Source organism: Telmatherina bonti (genome assembly GCF_933228915.1).
Source record: "Telmatherina bonti genome assembly, chromosome: 7".
Lineage (NCBI taxonomy): Eukaryota > Metazoa > Chordata > Actinopteri > Atheriniformes > Telmatherinidae > Telmatherina > Telmatherina bonti.
Window position 1 is genome coordinate 33225934 of NC_136625.1, and position 20079 is coordinate 33246012.

The 20079-nt window shown below is 37.7% G+C and overlaps 1 protein-coding gene across 1 annotated transcript in view; it reads left to right on the forward strand.

Moving 5' to 3' along the window:
• slc1a7a (solute carrier family 1 member 7a) overlaps positions 1-20079 on the forward strand; it is a gene marked incomplete at both ends in the record, with an annotated part of 43598 nt that overhangs the window by 19659 nt on the left and 3860 nt on the right. Inside the window, 8 exons of the mRNA XM_079243646.1 lie at positions 1282-1497; positions 6269-6311; positions 10160-10391; positions 10502-10601; positions 12217-12450; positions 13312-13506; positions 19220-19354; positions 19661-19760. Of these exons, the coding sequence (XP_079099772.1) occupies positions 1282-1497; positions 6269-6311; positions 10160-10391; positions 10502-10601; positions 12217-12450; positions 13312-13506; positions 19220-19354; positions 19661-19760 (1255 nt within the window). The remainder of the gene's footprint in view (positions 1-1281; positions 1498-6268; positions 6312-10159; positions 10392-10501; positions 10602-12216; positions 12451-13311; positions 13507-19219; positions 19355-19660; positions 19761-20079) is intronic.

Sequence of the window (20079 nt, forward strand, 5' to 3'; positions counted from 1 at the left end):
GCTGTTTTCTCCACATTTTCAGGCTTTCTAAGCAAAAAGGCCGCAAAGCTCTGAAAACCTGAACAGCAAATGTGTTAGTCATTCCATGTAAAATATATAATCTGCATATTTTACATGTAATGTGAAACTCTGGTTGTTTTAAATGGCTTCTGCAGATTCAGTGGCCTGCACAGTTTAAAAAACATTCATCCATCCAGCCACAATGTTATGGATTCTGTGAGATTTACTCCACAATAACTCAACTCAATTTTATTTATACAGCCCTTTAAAACAACCAGAGTCGTAACAAAGTGCTGTACACACTTGGCCAAAATAAAACCAAAATAAAATTGTTAAAATGCAAATAAATAATACAATAAAACAACAGGTCATCCAAGGAATACGGAATTAAAACAATGAAACAAACTGAATAGTCAGAATAGCAGGACGAAACAATCTGGTCGACTTCTCTGATTTCACTGTTTGGTGTGATTTTATTCAGAATCATTTCTAAATGAACTCTAATCAAACATGAAGGCATACTCTTCTGTTCTGGCCAGAAGTTTCCGATGTTTGGACGGTGAATCAGTGTTGAGAAATTTAGATTAAACTGTTTTGAGAATATATCAGTTTCTGATACAGACTCATGATTGTTGTTATGTTAATGAACCACTGAGCTATGCATGCAGGACTGTTTGTATGCTTTCTATTCTTTTTATATAATGTTCAGTCATTTGTTTCTTTCATGTGAGAATCTGGTACCAAGAAATGTTTTGTCTTTCTGTGTTTTCTGTTAAAAACAACCTTTTTTTACAAAAAAAAACAAAAAAAAACTCAGCTCTGAGTGAGTCTTGACCTGAAGACATCATGAGGAGACCGTCCGTCGAGTAAAAAAGAGCTTTGTGAATAAAGTTTGGTTTGATGAAAGGCTTGTTTGTGTCCATGCTTAAAGCACCGTAGTCAAGCTGAACATGGAACATAAACCCCCTGCAAACGCATCATCTGGTCTTTCATTGAGTTTTGTTTTTTTTTTTATTCTGTTGCATTGATAGAACATTTTTTCATATTTGTAAGACTTTGAATATAAACAGCTGAGCGCTCTGAGTCCTTCATGCATAAATGATTACAAGCTCAACATTTTTAACATATCAGAGCACGTTCATGTTTTCTACGCGGTATTTAAAGTATTTACTGGACTACAGGCTGACAGCAGCGCTTCAAGCCCAGCAGTCGCTCTCCATACCCATCTCTAACCTTTATTTATGTACTTTTCCTCTTTCTCCATCACCCCTCTCCCCTCAGTTTGATGTCTGGTCTTGCTGCACTGGATGCCAAATGTTCAAGTCGACTGGGCATCATGACCATTTCTTACTATCTATGGACCACCTTCGTTGCTGTGGTTGTGGGGATCGTCATGGTGTACATCATCCACCCAGGCGGCGCTGCCCAGAAGGAGGACTCCGAGGAGAGCAAGAAACCGATGACCAGCTCTGCTGACGCTCTTCTGGATCTCATTCGGTAAGAGGCAGCTGTGAAAATGTCCATGCCATTGGGCTCACATGAAAACTGCACGAGCATCGCCATGGCAACACATTTCACCGACAGAAACAAGCATCCACATGACTGTATTTACATGAGGGAAGCATTTCATTTTCAAAAGCAGCAGAGGAACTGAGATACTGTGAGAAATGCGTTGCATGGACGTTTGGCTACGGTTAACATTCAGTCAAACTCCCTGCAGTGAGAGACAACCTGGACACTGCCCAAGAAGACTAACGTCCAAAACGCTGGAGGTCAGAGTGTAAGCCTGAAGCCTTATGTGCCAGTGGGTTACAGTGCTAAGCTAATTAGTCCTGATGAAGTCCAGGTTTGTTGAGTTAGAGATAACGTGCCGAGAGAGTCACGACGGCGACTAAAGTCAGTCGGTCAGTGGATCAAAGTCAACATCTTAGGAAAACCGAGTTGCTGAGGTGGCGACTGGATTGTTTTCATTCATCCTGAATGGCTGAGAGAAAGAAAGAAAACATAAAAACAGATAATAAAATAGTTATAAAGTCATACCTAACTGTTTATATCCTGCTGATTGGGAACATTTTCATGTACAGAGCAGGATTTCATGCTTGGTTAACTCAGTTTCAGCCACAACACATAAAAAGAAATACATTTTAAAAAAAAAAAAAAAAAAGGAAAGAGGGTTGTAGTAATAAACTGGCCAAGCTCATAAAATCCAAGTATGTACTGATCATGTGCAGTGGTGAAACTCTGTCGCTCAGTGTGTGTGTGTGTGTGTGTGTGTGTGTGTGTGTGTGTGTGTGCTTTACAGAGCACAGCTGTGCTTCGGATTTATCCTGCAAAGCTTCTTTACAGCCTTCATCTATCATACAGGCATAGGCCTGCCATATCAGTACACTCGCAACCGGGCCCAAGCGTCTGTGCTTGTGTGTGTTTGTGTTTTGGTGAGCGTGTTATGACTGCATATCATGAATATGTAGGAAAATATGCAGTTTTTATCACGATACCTGAGGTCGGAGTGATTTCATTCCCCTGCTTTGCTCTGTCTCAATCAGAAGTCAGTCTGCTGAGCTGCTGAGTGGTCCAATCAGTGCAGAATATTTTTACATCGATCTGTTTAAGGCACGAGTTGTAAAACACAATATGTCCTCTAATCTCTTCCTATCGGAGTTGTACAGTTTGCGTTCCGATGGAGATCTGCATTGACGTGGGATTTGCAGACACTTCTAATGCAGTGCTGACCTTGTTGATTGACTGACACTGTTTGTTGTGTAGGTAATGCTCCATACATAACATCTCTTCTTCTAGAAAACAATAAAGGCAGCAATCGGCACAGCTTGAAGCAATCAGAACAGCTTTATGATGCTCTCGCCTTCTGGATTTGATCAACGCTGCTGTTTATTCAATGCATATTTTACAAACCAGCGTAAACCTCTCAGCCTAAAGTAAAGCTTTGTGTCAGATATGTTAAAGGTAGGCATTAGGTCTTCAAGTTTGCATGTTATGACAGTTTTTTCACTATTCTTTACAATGCAATTGCAAAAATGTGCTTTTTTTTCATATTTGTTTTGTCCTATTCATCTTTGATGCGTTGCCTTGATTTTTTCTGTGCTCATATTTTGAATATATACAAACATACATTATCCACAGTGTGCCGCAGTCTAACAAAATGTTCCAGCTTTCAATTCAATTTATCTTCACTTATATAGCGCCACTTCACAACAATCACATCCCAGGGCTCTGAACAAACACATCAATTCCAGCCGATTCATAATAAATAGTCTAGTTAAGGAAAAGCAACAGAGATTGCATCAAAACTTGACTTCGATCTAAACCCCCATCCTGAGCTGCACAATTGCAGTAATTGTTAATGTTACTGCAATCCATTGGTGGTTAAACTTGTATGATGGGAGTTGAGTAGACCCACTTATTATGTCTTAGAGCAGTTCATCATCGACTTCCTTCCCTCGTTTCTCTTCCATCATCAAGTCCACAATGCTGCTTTTCCTCGTTGCAGACACAGAACTCAACAAGATAACTGATTACAGATAGGCTTCTTATAGAAGTAAAAGGTACCATCCCGACTGTGTAGCTTTCAGTTCATAGAAAAGTAGCTGTAATGAATTTCTTTATTCATCAATGGAAAATGCACATTTCTCAAAACAGATTACTTGCAGGAGGAGCATTGATGAAAACCTGTAAAAGGAGCTCCATCTGATTTGCACTCACGGAATCAATACCAATAACACAGGAAGAGAGCACACATGGTTATAATCATTACCTTCAAAGAGGAAGCTGAAATAGAAATAGATGACTGGAGCAGAGAGATGCAGCTAATGTTTTAATAAACCAGATGTCAAAGATGTCAAAGTTATTCTGGCATCAGTGTAAACTATGATGTGTCAAACTGCTTCTAATAACTTAGAATCCACACAAATCATGTTATATTAGCTGATTAAAAGTTTTCAAACTTTCGCAAAGACTTTATTTGACGTAGTTTTGTTATAATTAGTTCACACAATGTGTTTGAGTCACTGACTGAATGATTTTCATTTTCTGGTCACATGGTTGTGACTTTTAGTCATTAAATCTCAGCAATGACAATCACATTACACGATTTCTGCTGAGACCTCATGTGATTATCTGGCAACTCCTGCCTTCCAAGGAGCTCTCTTTCATCTGGATGTGGGATTACTGGAAGGCTTTTGCAGCAGCGAAGGTGCAGGAGGACACTGTAAGCTCCATATGGTCTAAAAATCTTGAACCAGATCTTCTGTACGTGTGCTCTAAATATATCCAGGCGGCTGCACATGGCAGGTGACGCACTGTAACCTCAGCTGCTCTCAGCGCAGGTATTCCTTACACTGTTATAAGTCTATTTAAAGCAGCTGGTGTCCTCTGAAGGCAAACGGAAATGTGAAAAGAAATGCATTTTATTAAAAGCAGCTCACTTTTACTTGTTTCTATAGAATTTTTTTTTTTTTTTTTTTTATTAAAATCATATATAAATGTAAAAGTACAATCATTTGTTTTGTTTTTCCAGAAGATGAATGTTTGGTTGTGTTTACAACTTCACTTCATGTGATCAAAATCAAGCAGAAAACTTCATTTTTCCTGCTGGGGGTCATCCAATCTCCAGGCAGCTGAAGGAAAGCCCCTTAGTTGTTTTATGCTGCAGTTATATTTAGTGTTCAATATACCAAAAGGTGAAAAAGGTTGAGTCCCTCTAGGCGTGTGTCACTCTGCGATTAAAAACGTTGTCTCATCATGACGTCCAGCTGGAGCCAGAAGGAGCAGGAGGTGGCGAACCTTTTGGCAGGAACTCAAAGTTTTTCTTTCTGATGAGACACCAGAGAGATTGATTTTAACTTGGGTCTGTTTGCCGCTGCGTATCTGACTGAATTTCACACCGCCGCGGTGAATGATGCAAACATGGAGATAATTTGACGGTTCCGCATAACAACAGTATTTTACTGGTAGCTGCACTGTGATCTGAAGAGAAAGACAAATCTCTGATAAAACAGATCAATGCGATGTTAGTTTACTAATACTTCCTCTGTCTGCAGTCGACCAGAAAGACAATTATTACTGAAAGACATTTTCCTCCTTCAGTCATCACTTCGTGTTTCTTGTTATTACTGTGGTGGTCAGAAGGGATGTAACTTTGAAACTTTCGATTTTGAAAAGAAATCATCATTTCAATCATCAAGGCAAGTTTATTTGTGCAGCACATTACATTATAATTCAAGGTGCTTTCCATGGAAGATTAAAAGCGAAAAAGATTCAAATGTGGCAAAAGCGGCAACGAAGAGCAAAAACCACAACAAATTCATAAATTAAATTAAAATGATTTAAAGCAAGAGAAAGTTCAGTTACTGTGTAGACTTCTGGCAAAGGAGCATGAAAATAGAAAATGCAAATGATAATCTTCTCCTAAAAGAAAACCACATTGTTTTCAGTGAAAATCAGAGGATAGAAGTCAGTAAATTAAGTTAAAAATGTTATTTATGTCAGTGAAGTTTGGTTTCAGTGAGCGTTGTCCAACTGCTGTTTTCATCAGCGAATATCTGCACCAAGACTTCCTGTTTCATCCACCAGTCACTGTTTGAACGCAAACGAGTTTTAAAAAGCTAATAAAACTAAGTTAATCCTTTAGCTGACATGATGCATAAGCTAGCTAAGCAGCTGCTATTTACCCCAACGCACCAGGTGGCTCCCAGTCACTAGTCCTTTAGCATTAACTAGCATAACAAACATTACCTGTTGCTCAAGCTGGATGGCAACATGGATACACAGAATTTAGTGTCAGATTGACGACTGTTCTCTGTGTTTTTGTTATTGTTAATAACATGTAGTGTTTCTTCAGCCATGACATCATGCTGTTTTTCCTCTGCTCTGTTTGCATGTTGAGCCGCTCCAGTGCAAACACACCAACATCGACAGGAAAACTGTGTCAACCACTAACCCCCCCACAGTCTCCGACTGCAAACATCTTCATAAAATAAAGCTGCGTTCTTTGCATTCACATATTTTATTATATTCATTAATGTTTGTTGCCACATTTAAAGATTCCCACTGCTTTTTGAATTACCAAAATTTATTTGACATTGCTAACTAATTAATCCAATTCTCATCCGTTCTTCTCTGATGTGCACAGAAAAGCCCCCTCAGTCATGGCAGAAGGTCTTCTACTTCTAGTGTTTGCACAGATTAGTCTCTAGTCACATCTGATGGTCACTAAAGAAATTTAACCCATTTCTCAAACTCTCTTCCACAGCAACATGTTTCCAGCTAACTTGGTTCAAGCTACGTTTCAACAGGTAAGCTAATGTGTTAACTGCACATGTACTAAACAGAAAACATGCTAACATGCTATTTTGTACTGAAAATAGAAAAGCTAACATGCTATTTAATCATTTTAGTGTCATGTTCAAAACAACAGGTTTGAAAATGACGCCTAAGGAAATAAGTCTGATCACTTTCTTTGTAAGTGGTGAAATGAGGGCTAAGAACAGCTTAGCTTAGCATAAAGGATGGAAACAGGAGGCTACCTTGATTGTTTTTAAAAGTACTAAATGCAATTAAAAGGAATTAAAAATATTTTATTTATCTTGGGGTTATAATTATAAATTATAAGGTTTAGGTTTTTTGTTTGTTATCCTTTGTTGCTAATTGATTGATAATTAATTGACTGTCTTAGTCTCCTGGAGGGTTCTGGCAGGAAAAGTTGTCTTTCAGTTTACATGAAGTAGCCTCTGACTGAGCACTCTGGCTGTGTCTAAATGTCCACACTACTTCCCACATAGTTCCCTATATAGTGTTCCCACCATTTTTTTAGGGGGGGGGGGGGTCCAAATGTCCAGAGAGAAAAAAGTAGTGCGCTCAAAATTACCCACTCACTGAGTCATCTGCAGGTTTATTCACTAACAGCAGCTTGTTTTCTTTGTCTCTCATTTTTTATTTAACCTGATAGTTTTAGGTGCTCCTGACAGTTCATAGCTTAGTCCTCCGCAGGGGGAATGGGAATCTAAAGTTGGCCTGTTTGTGTATATGTGTGTGTATGTGTATGTACATGCACTTATACAGGCAAATGCATATGGGCATATATGTGTATGTATATGCATATGTCTGGTTTTTTTTCTCTCTTTATCTCTCTCTTTTCCTCTATGAGGCGTTTTCTTTCTCTTTCCCTTTGTCTTTCTGTCTCTCTTCTATCCTCTCCGGTCTGGTCCAGCAGTAGAAACTCTGTATTACAATTATGTAAAATAAATAGAGAAATAAAATAAGAATGCAGAATATCAAGGGGATCATACCAGTAATGCTCCCCTTGACAAAGTGAAATTTGCTCAGCAGAACACAGCATCCAGACCATCATTCTCCTTGCTTAAATGCAGGACAAGACACAAAAAAGAAAAATACACACAACAAATCTTTAAAGTCTTGTTTGGAGGTTTGGGGTAATTCCTATACAATGAATTTATTGGCTTTAATTATTTTACAAAAGAGGATAATAAGAATAATTAACAAAACTGCTCCCAAAGAGCGTACAACAAAATTGTTTTGGAAGTCGGGACTGCTAAAATTGCAAGATTTGATTGTGTTGAAAACGGTAATAATTATGCATAAAGCTAAACATTCTTGTTGCCAGCAGGACTGAAACTCTTTTTATTGGAAATGATGAAACAAGTATATGAAATTGTGATTTTAAACACCTTTTGCAAGAACTACACTCAAACAAACAGGTGTCTCAGTGGTTGGTGTAAAACAATGGAAAGCACTTAAAAGTATTTTTAAAAGTTGTTCTAATCATTTTCAATTTAAATTCAAATATAAGGAGTTCATACTAAAAATGTATGAAAAGAATTGTTAAAAGGGTTTAAAAAATTAAAATAAAATGAGTTTTTCTTACCTGTGTTTAGTTCTTAGTGTTTGCCGTAGATGAGGCCATCTAGTTGGTTTACTTTGAAATGAGGATTGGGGTGTAATAAAATAATTCTTCTTCCTACTCCAATTTTCTTTTCTTTTCTTTTACATGAAATGTACTACAATTGTTGACTTATAATTATTGTAACTCTGGAATGTATTTTCTGGGGTTTTTTTTTAATTTATTGCTATATCATGGAGAAGAGAATAAAAAAGTTGAAATAAAAAAAAATAAAGTAGCGAGCATCGATGGTCACTAGACGTGTCAATGTAGACCACAATGGAGCTCAAAGCGGCGCAAGTGACACGAACATCAAAGCAGGTTAAAAAAAAAATGGATAATTCATTTTAAATCTGTAGTTGTTGAATAAATATGCAAAAAAGAAAAAAGAAAATAGAAAATATAATAAAATAAAATATTCTCACGCGAGTATGGATTGAATTTGAAGCGACACGTGGCGGTTGCTGCGGTGATAGTTGGTAGTCACGTGATCTGTGACGAGGAAAAACAGCCAGTTTGGTGTCTGAATTGCCAATAGAAAAGGTTCACTATATAGTACAGCCCAGTGTAGTAAATGAGGGGTTATGGAATAGTGTGGACATTTGGATACAGTCTCTGTAGTTTCCTTACTGTGTTATGTAGAGTGTTGTCCCTTGGGATCAATATCATGAGCATGTCCCATCCTGTTCATTTAATTCAAATATAAAGGCCCGTACATATGCCACAAGAACAGATAATTTAGTCTGTTGTACTATGTGGCGACAACAAGAAGAAAATGGTGAGGATATTTACCACTTTGCAGTAAATTACTTTCGAGTACCTCACAGTATGTGTGTGTGTGTGTGTGTGTGTGTGTGTGTGTGTGTGTGTGTGTGTGTGTGTGTGTATGTGTTTACATCAAGGCTCTTCAGCTCTCGTCTTTCAGGGTTACTATTAGGGTTAGGAAACTGAATCAAAAAATTGGGATTTTTTGCTTCACAATTTTAAAACAGATTTTTTGTTTGTTAAATATTTAATTTTTTTTTTTTAAATAAATAGAAATAATCCATTATTTCATTTTTGTCATTTTGATTGTTTTTATTGATCTTTTTACTTGTCTTCTTGGGCATTATAGCAGCAGAATGATGGTCTGGTTACTGTGCTGTTTTTTCCAAATTGAAATATAGAAAAATGACGAGCAAAAAAAAGTTGGGTTTTTTTTTTAAGTCTACAAAAAATCAGTAATATTGAAGAATCATGAGAATCGCAATTTAAATCAAATTGGCACCCAAAAAAATTGGAATCGGATTGGGAAAAAAGCATATCATCACAGCCCTAGTTACTATCCTGTGGAGTTTAGATGTATCCCTGCTTCAACACAACACGCTCAAATCACTGGAACTGAACTTTGACAACAAGCTGTTGGATCTAAATCCTGCAGATGGCATCCCTAATGGACCAGAGCTGGAGAATCTCACCGTATATGATGTGTTAGACTTCACTCACTCCTTCCACCAGCTGTACTTTGAAATCAGTTACACCTCATTGAATCCTTCACATCAGCTGAAAAGACTTCCTACCTGTCGCGTCTCCATATAAACCATGACTACTCTAAATTTCTGAACAATATTGTTCTTTTCTCACACATTTCTTTATTCTTGCCTTTGTAGGCCTTAAGAGAAAGTTAACAATCCTCTACTTGTACTGATGAATAGCAAAGTGTCTTTCAAGTGCACACTGACAATATGCTACTTCAGTTTGTGAGTAGGGAATGGATACGTTTATTGTATAAATGCAATGTGATACCCATTAATATAATGATTTTTGTGAATAATTTCTCCTGCTTATTGGGATTTTTGCAAAAGTTCACTGTTTTAAATTATTATTGCATTTAAAATTTACATCTTTGTATTGTTGTTCAGTGTTTTGTTTCGTCTTTTTGTATGGACCCCTGGAAGACAAGTTGGTCCCACTGTGGAGACAGCTAATGGGGATCCTTCTAAACAATAAATAATAATATTAATGTATTAAGCTAACTAGCTGCTTGCCTTTGATTCAAATTTAATGTGGCTACAAGGTGTCAATTTATAAATGGCATAAGTCATTTGCATAACCCACTTCCTCTCAAGATGTACATAATATATAAATAAATTATTTTTAGAAACCTATAAAGACTCCAGAGAGATGAAGTAGCTGCTACTTTAAGTGTCTTTTTAAGCATACTGTTCACTGTTCTGATGACCTATGCTTTGTTTTGGTTTCAAGTATCGAACGCATAGAGTCGCAGAGCTTATTCCCAAACCAACCGTGGCGCAGCTCCTGGATGAAACCACGACGCGCAGGGTGTACATCTACGGCATCCAGGATGACAACGGCACGGACGTGCAGAACTTCTCCCTGGATCTGACGCCGCCTCCTGACGTCATTGTGAAAACGTCGCCTGGTACCAGTGAAGGCATGAACGTGCTTGGGATTGTTATCTTCTCTGCAACTATGGGTAATTATTATGTGGAATGAATCCTCAATATGATAGTAAAAATGTACACTGTAGTGTACCAAAGGTGACTATTTTACTAACCTTTTACTCATTCCTCTGTTTAAATCCAGGGATAATGCTGGGAAGAATGGGACCCAATGGAAGTGCTTTGGTCAACTTCTGCCAGAGTTTAAATGAGGCAGTCTTGAAGATTGTTGCCATTGTCATTTGGTAAGAATGTTATTTTTACCTCCGCCAAGGAGGTTATGTTTTTGTTGGAGTTTGTTTGTTTGTTTGTCTGTTAGCAACATTACTCAGAAGGTTATGGATGGATTTTAATGAAGTCTTCGGGATATGTTGGGGGTGTCATGAGAAACAAATGATGAAATTTTGGTGGAGATCTGGAAGAGATCCTGGATTCTGGTTTTTAAATAAAAAGTACAAAGCAGGCGCCGCGCCACTGACTACCACGTCATCGTATGCAGTGGGTGTGGGCGTAATGTGCGTAACTTTGGCAATGATTGGCCGATCAGTATGACCGACCCCTCTTTCTAGTTGCATGATACGGTAGAATCACGCAGATGTCATCACGTTTACATAAATGTGACCAAACGGCACCGACAAAGCAGGAAATGTTTGTGATGCAGAATTACTGACACCAGTTGTCGTCCAATCAAACTGATGTTACCGGGCAGAAGATTGTGACTACTCCCAAAGCACATTGGGAAACATAGTTGCTTTACTGAATGCAGTTTTATAATGTTGGATTAAAGTTTTGGAGGTAAAACAGCAAAGGTAAGACAGAATATGTAATGATGTTTTTCAAACGTGATGCATAAATTCAGCCTTCTTTTGAATCTGATTGAGTATATCTTGGTCATAGCAAGTCTTGGTCATTGGACTCTGTTAGATGTGTGCTTTCAGTAGAAGTGCTGTTTGTTCATTTCCATGCCGCTGGGTGGACACAAGGGTCCAATATTTTTGTTTACGTATTTCTGCGGAATTTGTTTACTTGGTCTTTTAATTAACCTCCGCCAACGAGATTATGTTGTTGCTGGAATTTGTTTGTTTGGTTGTCTGTTAGCAACATTACTCAGAAAGTTCAGGATGAATTTTAAATTTTCAGGGTTTGTTAGGGGTCTCACAAGGAACAAATGGTTACAATTCGGTGGAGATCCAGAAGAGATTCTGGATTCTGGATCACTTTGAAGTTATTTTGGGTGTTAATCACAATATGCTTGGCGGAGGTCTGCGCTCTCCAAGTGCTTTTCTAGTTATTATTATTATTATTATTATTATTAATGCTTTGATATATTATTAAGTGATATAGTAATTCAATATTAACATAATGTATATTATTGTTTATTATTTATTTTTTATGATTATAATGATAATTATCATTATTATAAGGATGGTATTTTTGTAAATGAGCCACTTCAGTGAATGTCAGTGAGTCAACCAATACATTACCACTCACTGAAGAATAAATAAATAAATATGATACAACTGAACATAGACGCTTACATTGTAATCAAACAAGTTTGCCTTTATGAAAAAATGTGACGTCTTAATTAAATTGGAAAGATTAGGAAAGATGGCGGTATCAGGAAGAGCCAGAGTGGTGAAGAAGTGTGTAAATGTAATAGATCAGATTTCCTTTATTAAACTTTTGCCAAAGCTTCATTTAAACATTAGCATGATCATATGAGGGGCAATGCTGGGCGATCTCGCCCACCAACATTTCAACTGATGGAGCGACAAGATCAAAACTCAGACCTCTCAAATGAATCATTTCTTTTCCAGCCAACGGCTCCTCTCATCTGTACTTATCCTTTTTGTCTTCTAGGTACTTTCCCTTTGGAATTGTGTTCCTGGTTGCTGGGAAGATCTTAGAAATGGATGACCCTTCAGCCATGGGGAAGAAGTTGGGTTTTTACGCCATCACTGTGGTAATGGGCTTAGTGCTGCATGGTCTGTTCATCCTCCCAGCTATGTACTTCTTCATCACTAAGAAGAGTCCCATAGTTTACATCAGAGGCATCCTGCAGGCGCTGCTCATCTCCTTGGCCACCTCTTCAAGGTAATAGGGAAACCTCTCAGAATGAACACCACAGGCTTTATATTCCTGTCCTTTCATTACATCAAGCATATTATCGGGGATCGAAGTTTGTCTGTGGAAAATGGGATGGGGGGGGGCTTCAGAAATGATTAGGTGCATGTTTTTCAATCAGTAAGGTTATATACTTATGTGGAGGCTTATTTTTAATTTGATTATTTAAATATTGCTGTTATATTGTACAGCGCTTTGTGCTGCTCTTCTTATGACTTAAGTGCTATATATAAACAGCATAAATAAAGCATATAGCAATATATAAATAGCACTTTTCATGTGTATTCTGCTCTTAGAATATAAAAGTGCAATATGTGGTGCAGTATCAATGACATAACCAACATCAATGAATGGTTATTTATGAAGATCCTTAAAGGCCTTAAAGCATTGGTGCCGAAGTTTGATCCTTGGGAGCTACTGTCCTGTGACTATAAGATGCATCTCATCTCCAACACACCTGAATCAAATGGCTTTCCCTCTCCTGCATGTCATCCCTCTCCTGCATGTCATCCGGCTCTGCGGACGATCATTTGATTCATGTGTGTTGGACAAGGGTTGCATCTAAAAGTTTCAGTTTGGTGAATCTTGAAGACCCAACTTCGGCACCCCTGCCTTTAAGTGTAGGCCTATATCAAATATAAAGCCTTCTGTATGTACAAGGTGTTTTGTTTTGTTTTTTGTTTTTATTTACCGGACGGAAAGTCATCATAGTTTTTTGCTTTACCGGGAGAATGACAATGAAACTCCGGTGGAGGTTATTTTTTTACTCTATCATTGCAGATAATGCAGCTGTTTACACCTTTTGTTTTCTCTCATCTTTTCATGCTGCAGCTCTGCCACTCTGCCTATCACCTTTAAGTGCCTCCTTGAGAACAACCACATTGACAGGCGGATCATCCGCTTTGTGCTGCCGGTCGGGGCCACCATCAACATGGACGGTACAGCTCTCTACGAGGCGGTGGCGGCCATCTTTATTGCCCAAGTGAATAATTATGAGCTTGACTTTGGGCAAATCATCACCATTAGGTAAGATGTGATTAGATATTTCCAACTTTTTGTGCAGTATTTCTGTAGATACTGGGTGGTTTGACAGATGCTTGCAAACCTATTTATAGCCTCACTGCTTCTTTTGAAAATATGAGAGAGAAGAGTGAACCTTTACAGGGTAACCACAGGTTTTATCATTTTACTGGAATACCTGAAAAACCGAGATGACCGAACAGGCTGGTCTGAGTAGTTCAGATAATCATCTTCAGGCTTTACAGAGCATGCTCTGACCAAATATGACAAAATATCCAGTGAGCAGCTGGTGTGTGGATTAGAAAATTCCTTGTCAATGACAGAAGAGAATGGCTGATATTAAAAAAAAAAAAACACTGGTTACAACCAAGGTATGCAACATCATCTCGCATTGAACCTTGAAGCAGATGGTCTACAGTAGCAGAAACCCACAATTCACACAGACTCACCAAAACTGGACAGTAGAAGATGGAGAAACGTTGCTGGTTTGATGAGTCTCCATTTAAGCTCCACATTCACATGGTAGGATCAGAATCTGTTGGAACCATGGATCCTTCCTGCCGTCAGGATAAACGCTTCAGGTTGCTGCTGGTGTGATGGTGTGGGAGGGTAGTTTCTTTGAGTACCAACATGACATGGTTCAAACATCACAGCCAACCTAAGTGGTGTTGCTGACCATGTTCATCCCAAACCATCATCTGAAGGATTCTTCAGTCCTGCAGGAGATGTCTGACTCTGCTTGTGGCTGGAGATCTAATTCATTCGGTTTGCCAACTACGTGGCTGAGATGGGCCAGTTAAACACCATCCATAATCTCCTGTACTTCAGATGTAAAATGTCTTTTTATTTAACCGTTTACTGCTTGAGGGAACCCGGCAGGTTTTCATCTTTCAGCTTAAGTTTCATCGTGAAAACTGGAAGGACTTCCTGATGTAAGAAAACATACACATTTACTGGAAAACTAAATAGAAGATATCCACACTAGTTATGTTTATCCACGTCTCTATTATTCCTGCCATGCTGTTTGGTTTGGTAAACCCTGATCTCTGTCCCACAGTTGTTGTTCTTCTTCATCATCTTATTCCTCTCCTCCTCCTCCACTGAAAAGAAATTGGTGCATTAGTGCCACCAAGTGGTCTGGAGTGTCTCTCCTTCCCCTGTCATGTTGTCATACCCCCAGTTTGACAACCACTGGTTTGGCCTACAGGGGCAAACTAACTAAGTCTTAAGGCCTTCACACACTGCAGCCAATGCGAATAAATGGGATGAAACTGCAAACAAATCAGAGGTGTAATATCTACATTTGTCTATGCACACCATGTGTTGTAAAATTATTTCAGTCGAGTCCAAAACAGATTTTTGTTCCAAAATATTTGAATTGCAGGGTTAAAAATTCTGTGGCTGATCTCCACACCCTCCCAAAGTTTGACAGTTTTCCTGCTCAGGCATGACCCTCAATGGCTTTCTATACTCTGCTGGTTAAATGGTTATTTTTAGAGGGCGCAGAGATCCAAAATCTACCACTCTCTCAACAACAGTAACTCAGCAGTCAGTTGGTGACCTGCCGTTGTACAACATTGTGAGCTGCTGGAAGAGAAAGATGTTTGTCGCTCTTTGCCAGCAACTGCTGTTGTACAGCAATGTAAGAAACTATGGTAACCTGATGTCTGGACATCCATCCGTCCATCCATCCATCCATCCATCCCTCCCTTTATCATCCATCCATCCATCTATCCATCCAAGTCTCCATCCATCAATATACATCTATCCATCCATCTATCCATCCAAGTCTCCATCCATCAATATATATCTATCCATCCATACATACAGCCCTTTATATCCATACATACAGCCCTTTATATCCATACATACAGCCCTTTATATCCATCCATACATACAGCCCTTTATATCCATCCATACATACAGCCCTTTATATCCATCCATACATACAGCCCTTTATATCCATCCATCTATCATCATTCATCTATCCGTCCGTCCGTCTGTCTGTCCAACCATCCATCCCTTTATCATCCATCCAGCCATCTTTCCATTCCTTTACCATCCATCCATCATTCAACCCTAAATCAGTCAGGCTAAGATGCTAAAGCTAAACAAACTTTTGCAATGACAGACCTTTATTACAATTGCATGTTTCCAAAGCACATTACACACCATTGCAAGCGTCACGGGGTAATAACCTCCAACTTTGGTTTCTAAGGGGAGCATTTTATATGAATAAACATGCAAGAAGAGATTTAAGTTTGTCCGCAAGTATTTGACCTTCGTATTAAAAAAAAAAAAAAAAAAAGACTAAAAATGTCCCCAAGGTGAGCTAAAAAGGGTCGTCAGCCACGGCCCTTTAATGGAGTCACTTTGATGTCGCCCCTTTTTCTCCCCAGTCTCTTGATGTGTCTCCGATTCCATTCCGGGGAGAGATCTGTGTGAGGGACAGGTGATCAGCAACTGAATGGGCCTGCTAGTCTGCCTGAAGGGGTGGGACATTTATCACCACCCGCAGGAAAAGAGGGAGAACTTAGCTTAGAGGAGGGGGATTGCCGAACGCTCCCCCTCCGCTGATCCAACGACGCATCCTGTCACTGGCTCCTTCTTTGTCGCCTCCAGCTCCACCACGGGATCCTCTTCCCGTCCTGACACGTCCTCACACATCCACAGCGTCTCCAGATCTGTCACATGCGCTCCACATCACGAGCCACCATCCTCCTCAGGTCTCCGCTGGCATTGTCCTTCCTGGTACTGGCACCAGTCCTTATGAGGCCCATCAACTTTTCTGTTGAACAGTGCGACAAAATACCCGTCAACAGGTGCAGAAGTCTGACTGAGAGGAACAGAAAACACCTGACTGGAGCGGAAACATTAAAGGATTATTCAACTAAATATTAGTGTATGAGTGAAGTAACATATAATATTTTATCAGATATGTTTGCTTTTCAAAAGATCTTTTTATTGAACATCATAATAATGTCATGATCTTCATAACATTTTTATTTATCATTACTTTTGTCAATTTCAACTTATTTCCCAGGCAGCTGATTTAGTCCTTCTTTAATGAGAGGGTATGAATACATATGAGGACGACTGTATATGTGTCTAACAAGGATTATTTTTTCACTCAAACTAACGTCAGCCTGACGTGTTTATATATATATATATATATATATATATATATATATATATATATATATATATATATATATATATATATACATATATATATATATATATATATATATATATATATATATATATATATATATATATATATATATATGTATGTATATATATATATATATATATATATATATATGTATATATATATATATATATATATATATATATATATAAATAATCATAGTTTCTAAAATTTTAAGCTTTTATGTTTCTGCTGTTCTTTATTTGTTATTTATTTACAGTTAATTAATTAAATTAACATAAATTAAATTTGACGATCTCAGTTAATATTAGATAAAATGTAAAATAAAAAAAAGTAGAATTTAAGATATTTTGAGTTTAAGCGTGAATAAAATCCAACATTACGCGTTGAGTTGAATTCTGAATTAATGAAACTATTATGAGATTTACTAGATTTTCATATATGTAAATATCACTCAGATTACGGCTCATATGAGCTTCTTAGTCTAATCTGATTTCTGATAAATCAGTCTCAAAGCTCTGCGGAGAGACGACCAGACAAAACAGAAACAACCACCATCTTCCTGACACCTCGCCACCATGTTTTCAGCTAACAAGTTAAAGAGGCTCCATGTGTGAAGGAAAAACTCCAGACGTTCACCTCATTTAAGGATGTGTCTGACTTTAATATCATTAAGAGCAGAGCTCTCGTCACGGCTGCAGTCTGTGCACATTCCCTCATTATTATAATCCCTCTGCGGGTAAAACCCATATGACCTGTATTACTCATCTCCCATGTCACGCCAGAATTATAATAATTTTCCTCCCTGTGCCCTGTCCGGGTGCCTTTTGGCTTCTCCATCTGTACACTGACTCGACCCCAACCCTGACCCTCCCTGGCCGGCAGAATGACACCGTTACAATGCAATGGAAAATCCAAACTGCTCATTGTCTCATAATTCTACCTTCATGCTGCCACAGGAAGCTCTTAGATACACAACGTGCAGATAAAAATGATTAAATAAAATAACATGAATCTATCGCAGTAAATGTGCAGCACAAGTTCAGGCAGAGGTTAAACTTTCCTGATTAATATCACATCGCATCTCTTTTCTAAGCACAGAAAGCTGCTGATTTGATCATTGTGCACACAGTTTCCTTCATAACTGCTCATCGGATATTCAGTCATGAGTTTAACCCTTTAGCTTCCACACTAACAGACCAGAGAAAAATGTCCCTCTGTGCTTTTCTGGTTGTTTTGGACAAGAATGAACAGAATAAATTATTGTAGCAGATGGTTGAGATGTTAAAATGAAGAAATTAATAATAAATCAACAGTGAAATGTTTGAAATGTGAAACAGTAGTGTTATAAGAAACACTCAGTTTGGCTTTTACATACCCAAACCAGTTGGTAGAGACGCTCAAGCAGGTTTATTTCCACATTTTTACAAAGAAGTTCATCAAAGTCACTGCAAATTTACATCTACCAAATGGTAGGCCAGTATCTTAAAGGGTTAATAAACAGACTTTTGTTGGATAAAAGCAACAAATCAGAGATGTGCAGCAGAATTTGTCCTTTTCTGGGTGAGAAGTTGTTGTATTTCCCATCCATGTCTCCTCTTAGTCAGCCAGGGTTGATTTTTTAGGGTTTGCAAGATTAACTGCAAGCTATATATAACCCTTTAATGCATGGTGGTCATTACAGCAGAGGGCGACTTAGAGGCTTGTTTTATTTTTTTTTCATGGGTGGAAACGTAGCCTCTACAGTGGACAATATGGAGTCCTCTAATACACTACTTACTGAGAACAAATGTATGTTTTATATAATTAATATGCTTTTACCAAGTTTGTCTCAGTGATAAACAGGAGAATTAAAATGTGCATTTTTAAAAATGTTCATATTGTATGAACATGATATAATATGTACCGGCTAATCTAAAGGTAATTGATTATACAAATTATGAGGTGATTTATTGCATTTTATCATATTAAATCTAATAAGAATATTAAGTCATTCAATTATTTTGACTTTTTAAGCCAAAATTAAGAAGACTTAATTCTGCAATACCTTTAGTATTAGGGTGGCAAAATGGTAGTTTAGATTGAATGTACTGACAATGTTCTTATTTCAGATTAATTTTATGGACAGCCTTGAATGTGTTTTACTTAATTTTACATTTTGTACACGTATTTGTATTTTGTATGTATATATATACATATATATATATATATATATATATATATATATATATATATATATATATATATATATATATATATATATATATATATATATATATACATATATATAAAGGCATATAAGTGTAACTTTTAATTTTCGCAATGAAATGTAATCTGTGTATACTTTCTTATTGTGTAAAATGCCCAACAAGGGGTGGGCATTGAAAATTAGCCTTGGCTAAAATGCTGCAGTGTGTGCCATCATTCATGGAGCATACTTGTCCCTATCAAATAAAAATAATTTTTAAAAAATGTTTAGCTGTAAATGAGACATAATGTTTATGATTTCATCATTTTGTGCCACATTATTTCTGTCTGCTCCTATAGCATCACTGCTACGGCGGCTAGCATCGGCGCGGCTGGAATTCCACAGGCTGGACTTGTCACCATGGTGATTGTGCTGACTTCTGTGGGCCTGCCCACTGATGACATCACTCTCATCATTGCTGTTGATTGGGCTTTGTAAGTACAGTCTACTCTTTCCATTGGTTAAAAAAAATTCCAGGAAACGATCGGGTTTTTCTTTTCTTTTCTCTTTATTTTCTAGAATCAGTGACATTTATGTAGATAAATGCACTGTTGATGTATCTGATAAATCACTGTTTTTTCTTCTTTGTTCACTTTTTTCTTTTATTATGTTAAAAAATAAGCGTAATGAACTAAAAATAAATAAATAAAATAAAAAGACTGATCAATCCAACTGATGAGTTATTGTGAAAAAAGTCTTTTTCACGTGTTTCACCAACACTGAATGGCTTTGCTGCCCAGGGATCGCTTCAGGACCATGGTCAATGTGATGGGCGACGCTCTGGCCACGGGAATCATGGCGCACATCTGCAGGAAAGATTTTGTCAAAGAAGGAGAGCAGGTAAAAACAATAAAGTCAAAACTCTAGATCTAGATGGGGCGACTATTTAGAAAAATATGGATTTTTTTTTATTATTAAAAAAGCATTTGCTTTGACTCAGTTGGAGTATCTTTGAAGGGGGTGCTATTATGGTATTTCAAGTTTTCTGAGCTTTCTACAGTGTTACAGTGTTGAATCCTCATCAGACATGTGAATGGCACTGTTTTTTATCATCTAAATGCAAGTTTGAGTTTGAGTTCCAGCACTCTCCGTTCAGTTTCCATGGCAACAAAAAAACGCATCGTTTTAGAGAGTTTTTTTCTACTTCAAAATCCTTGTG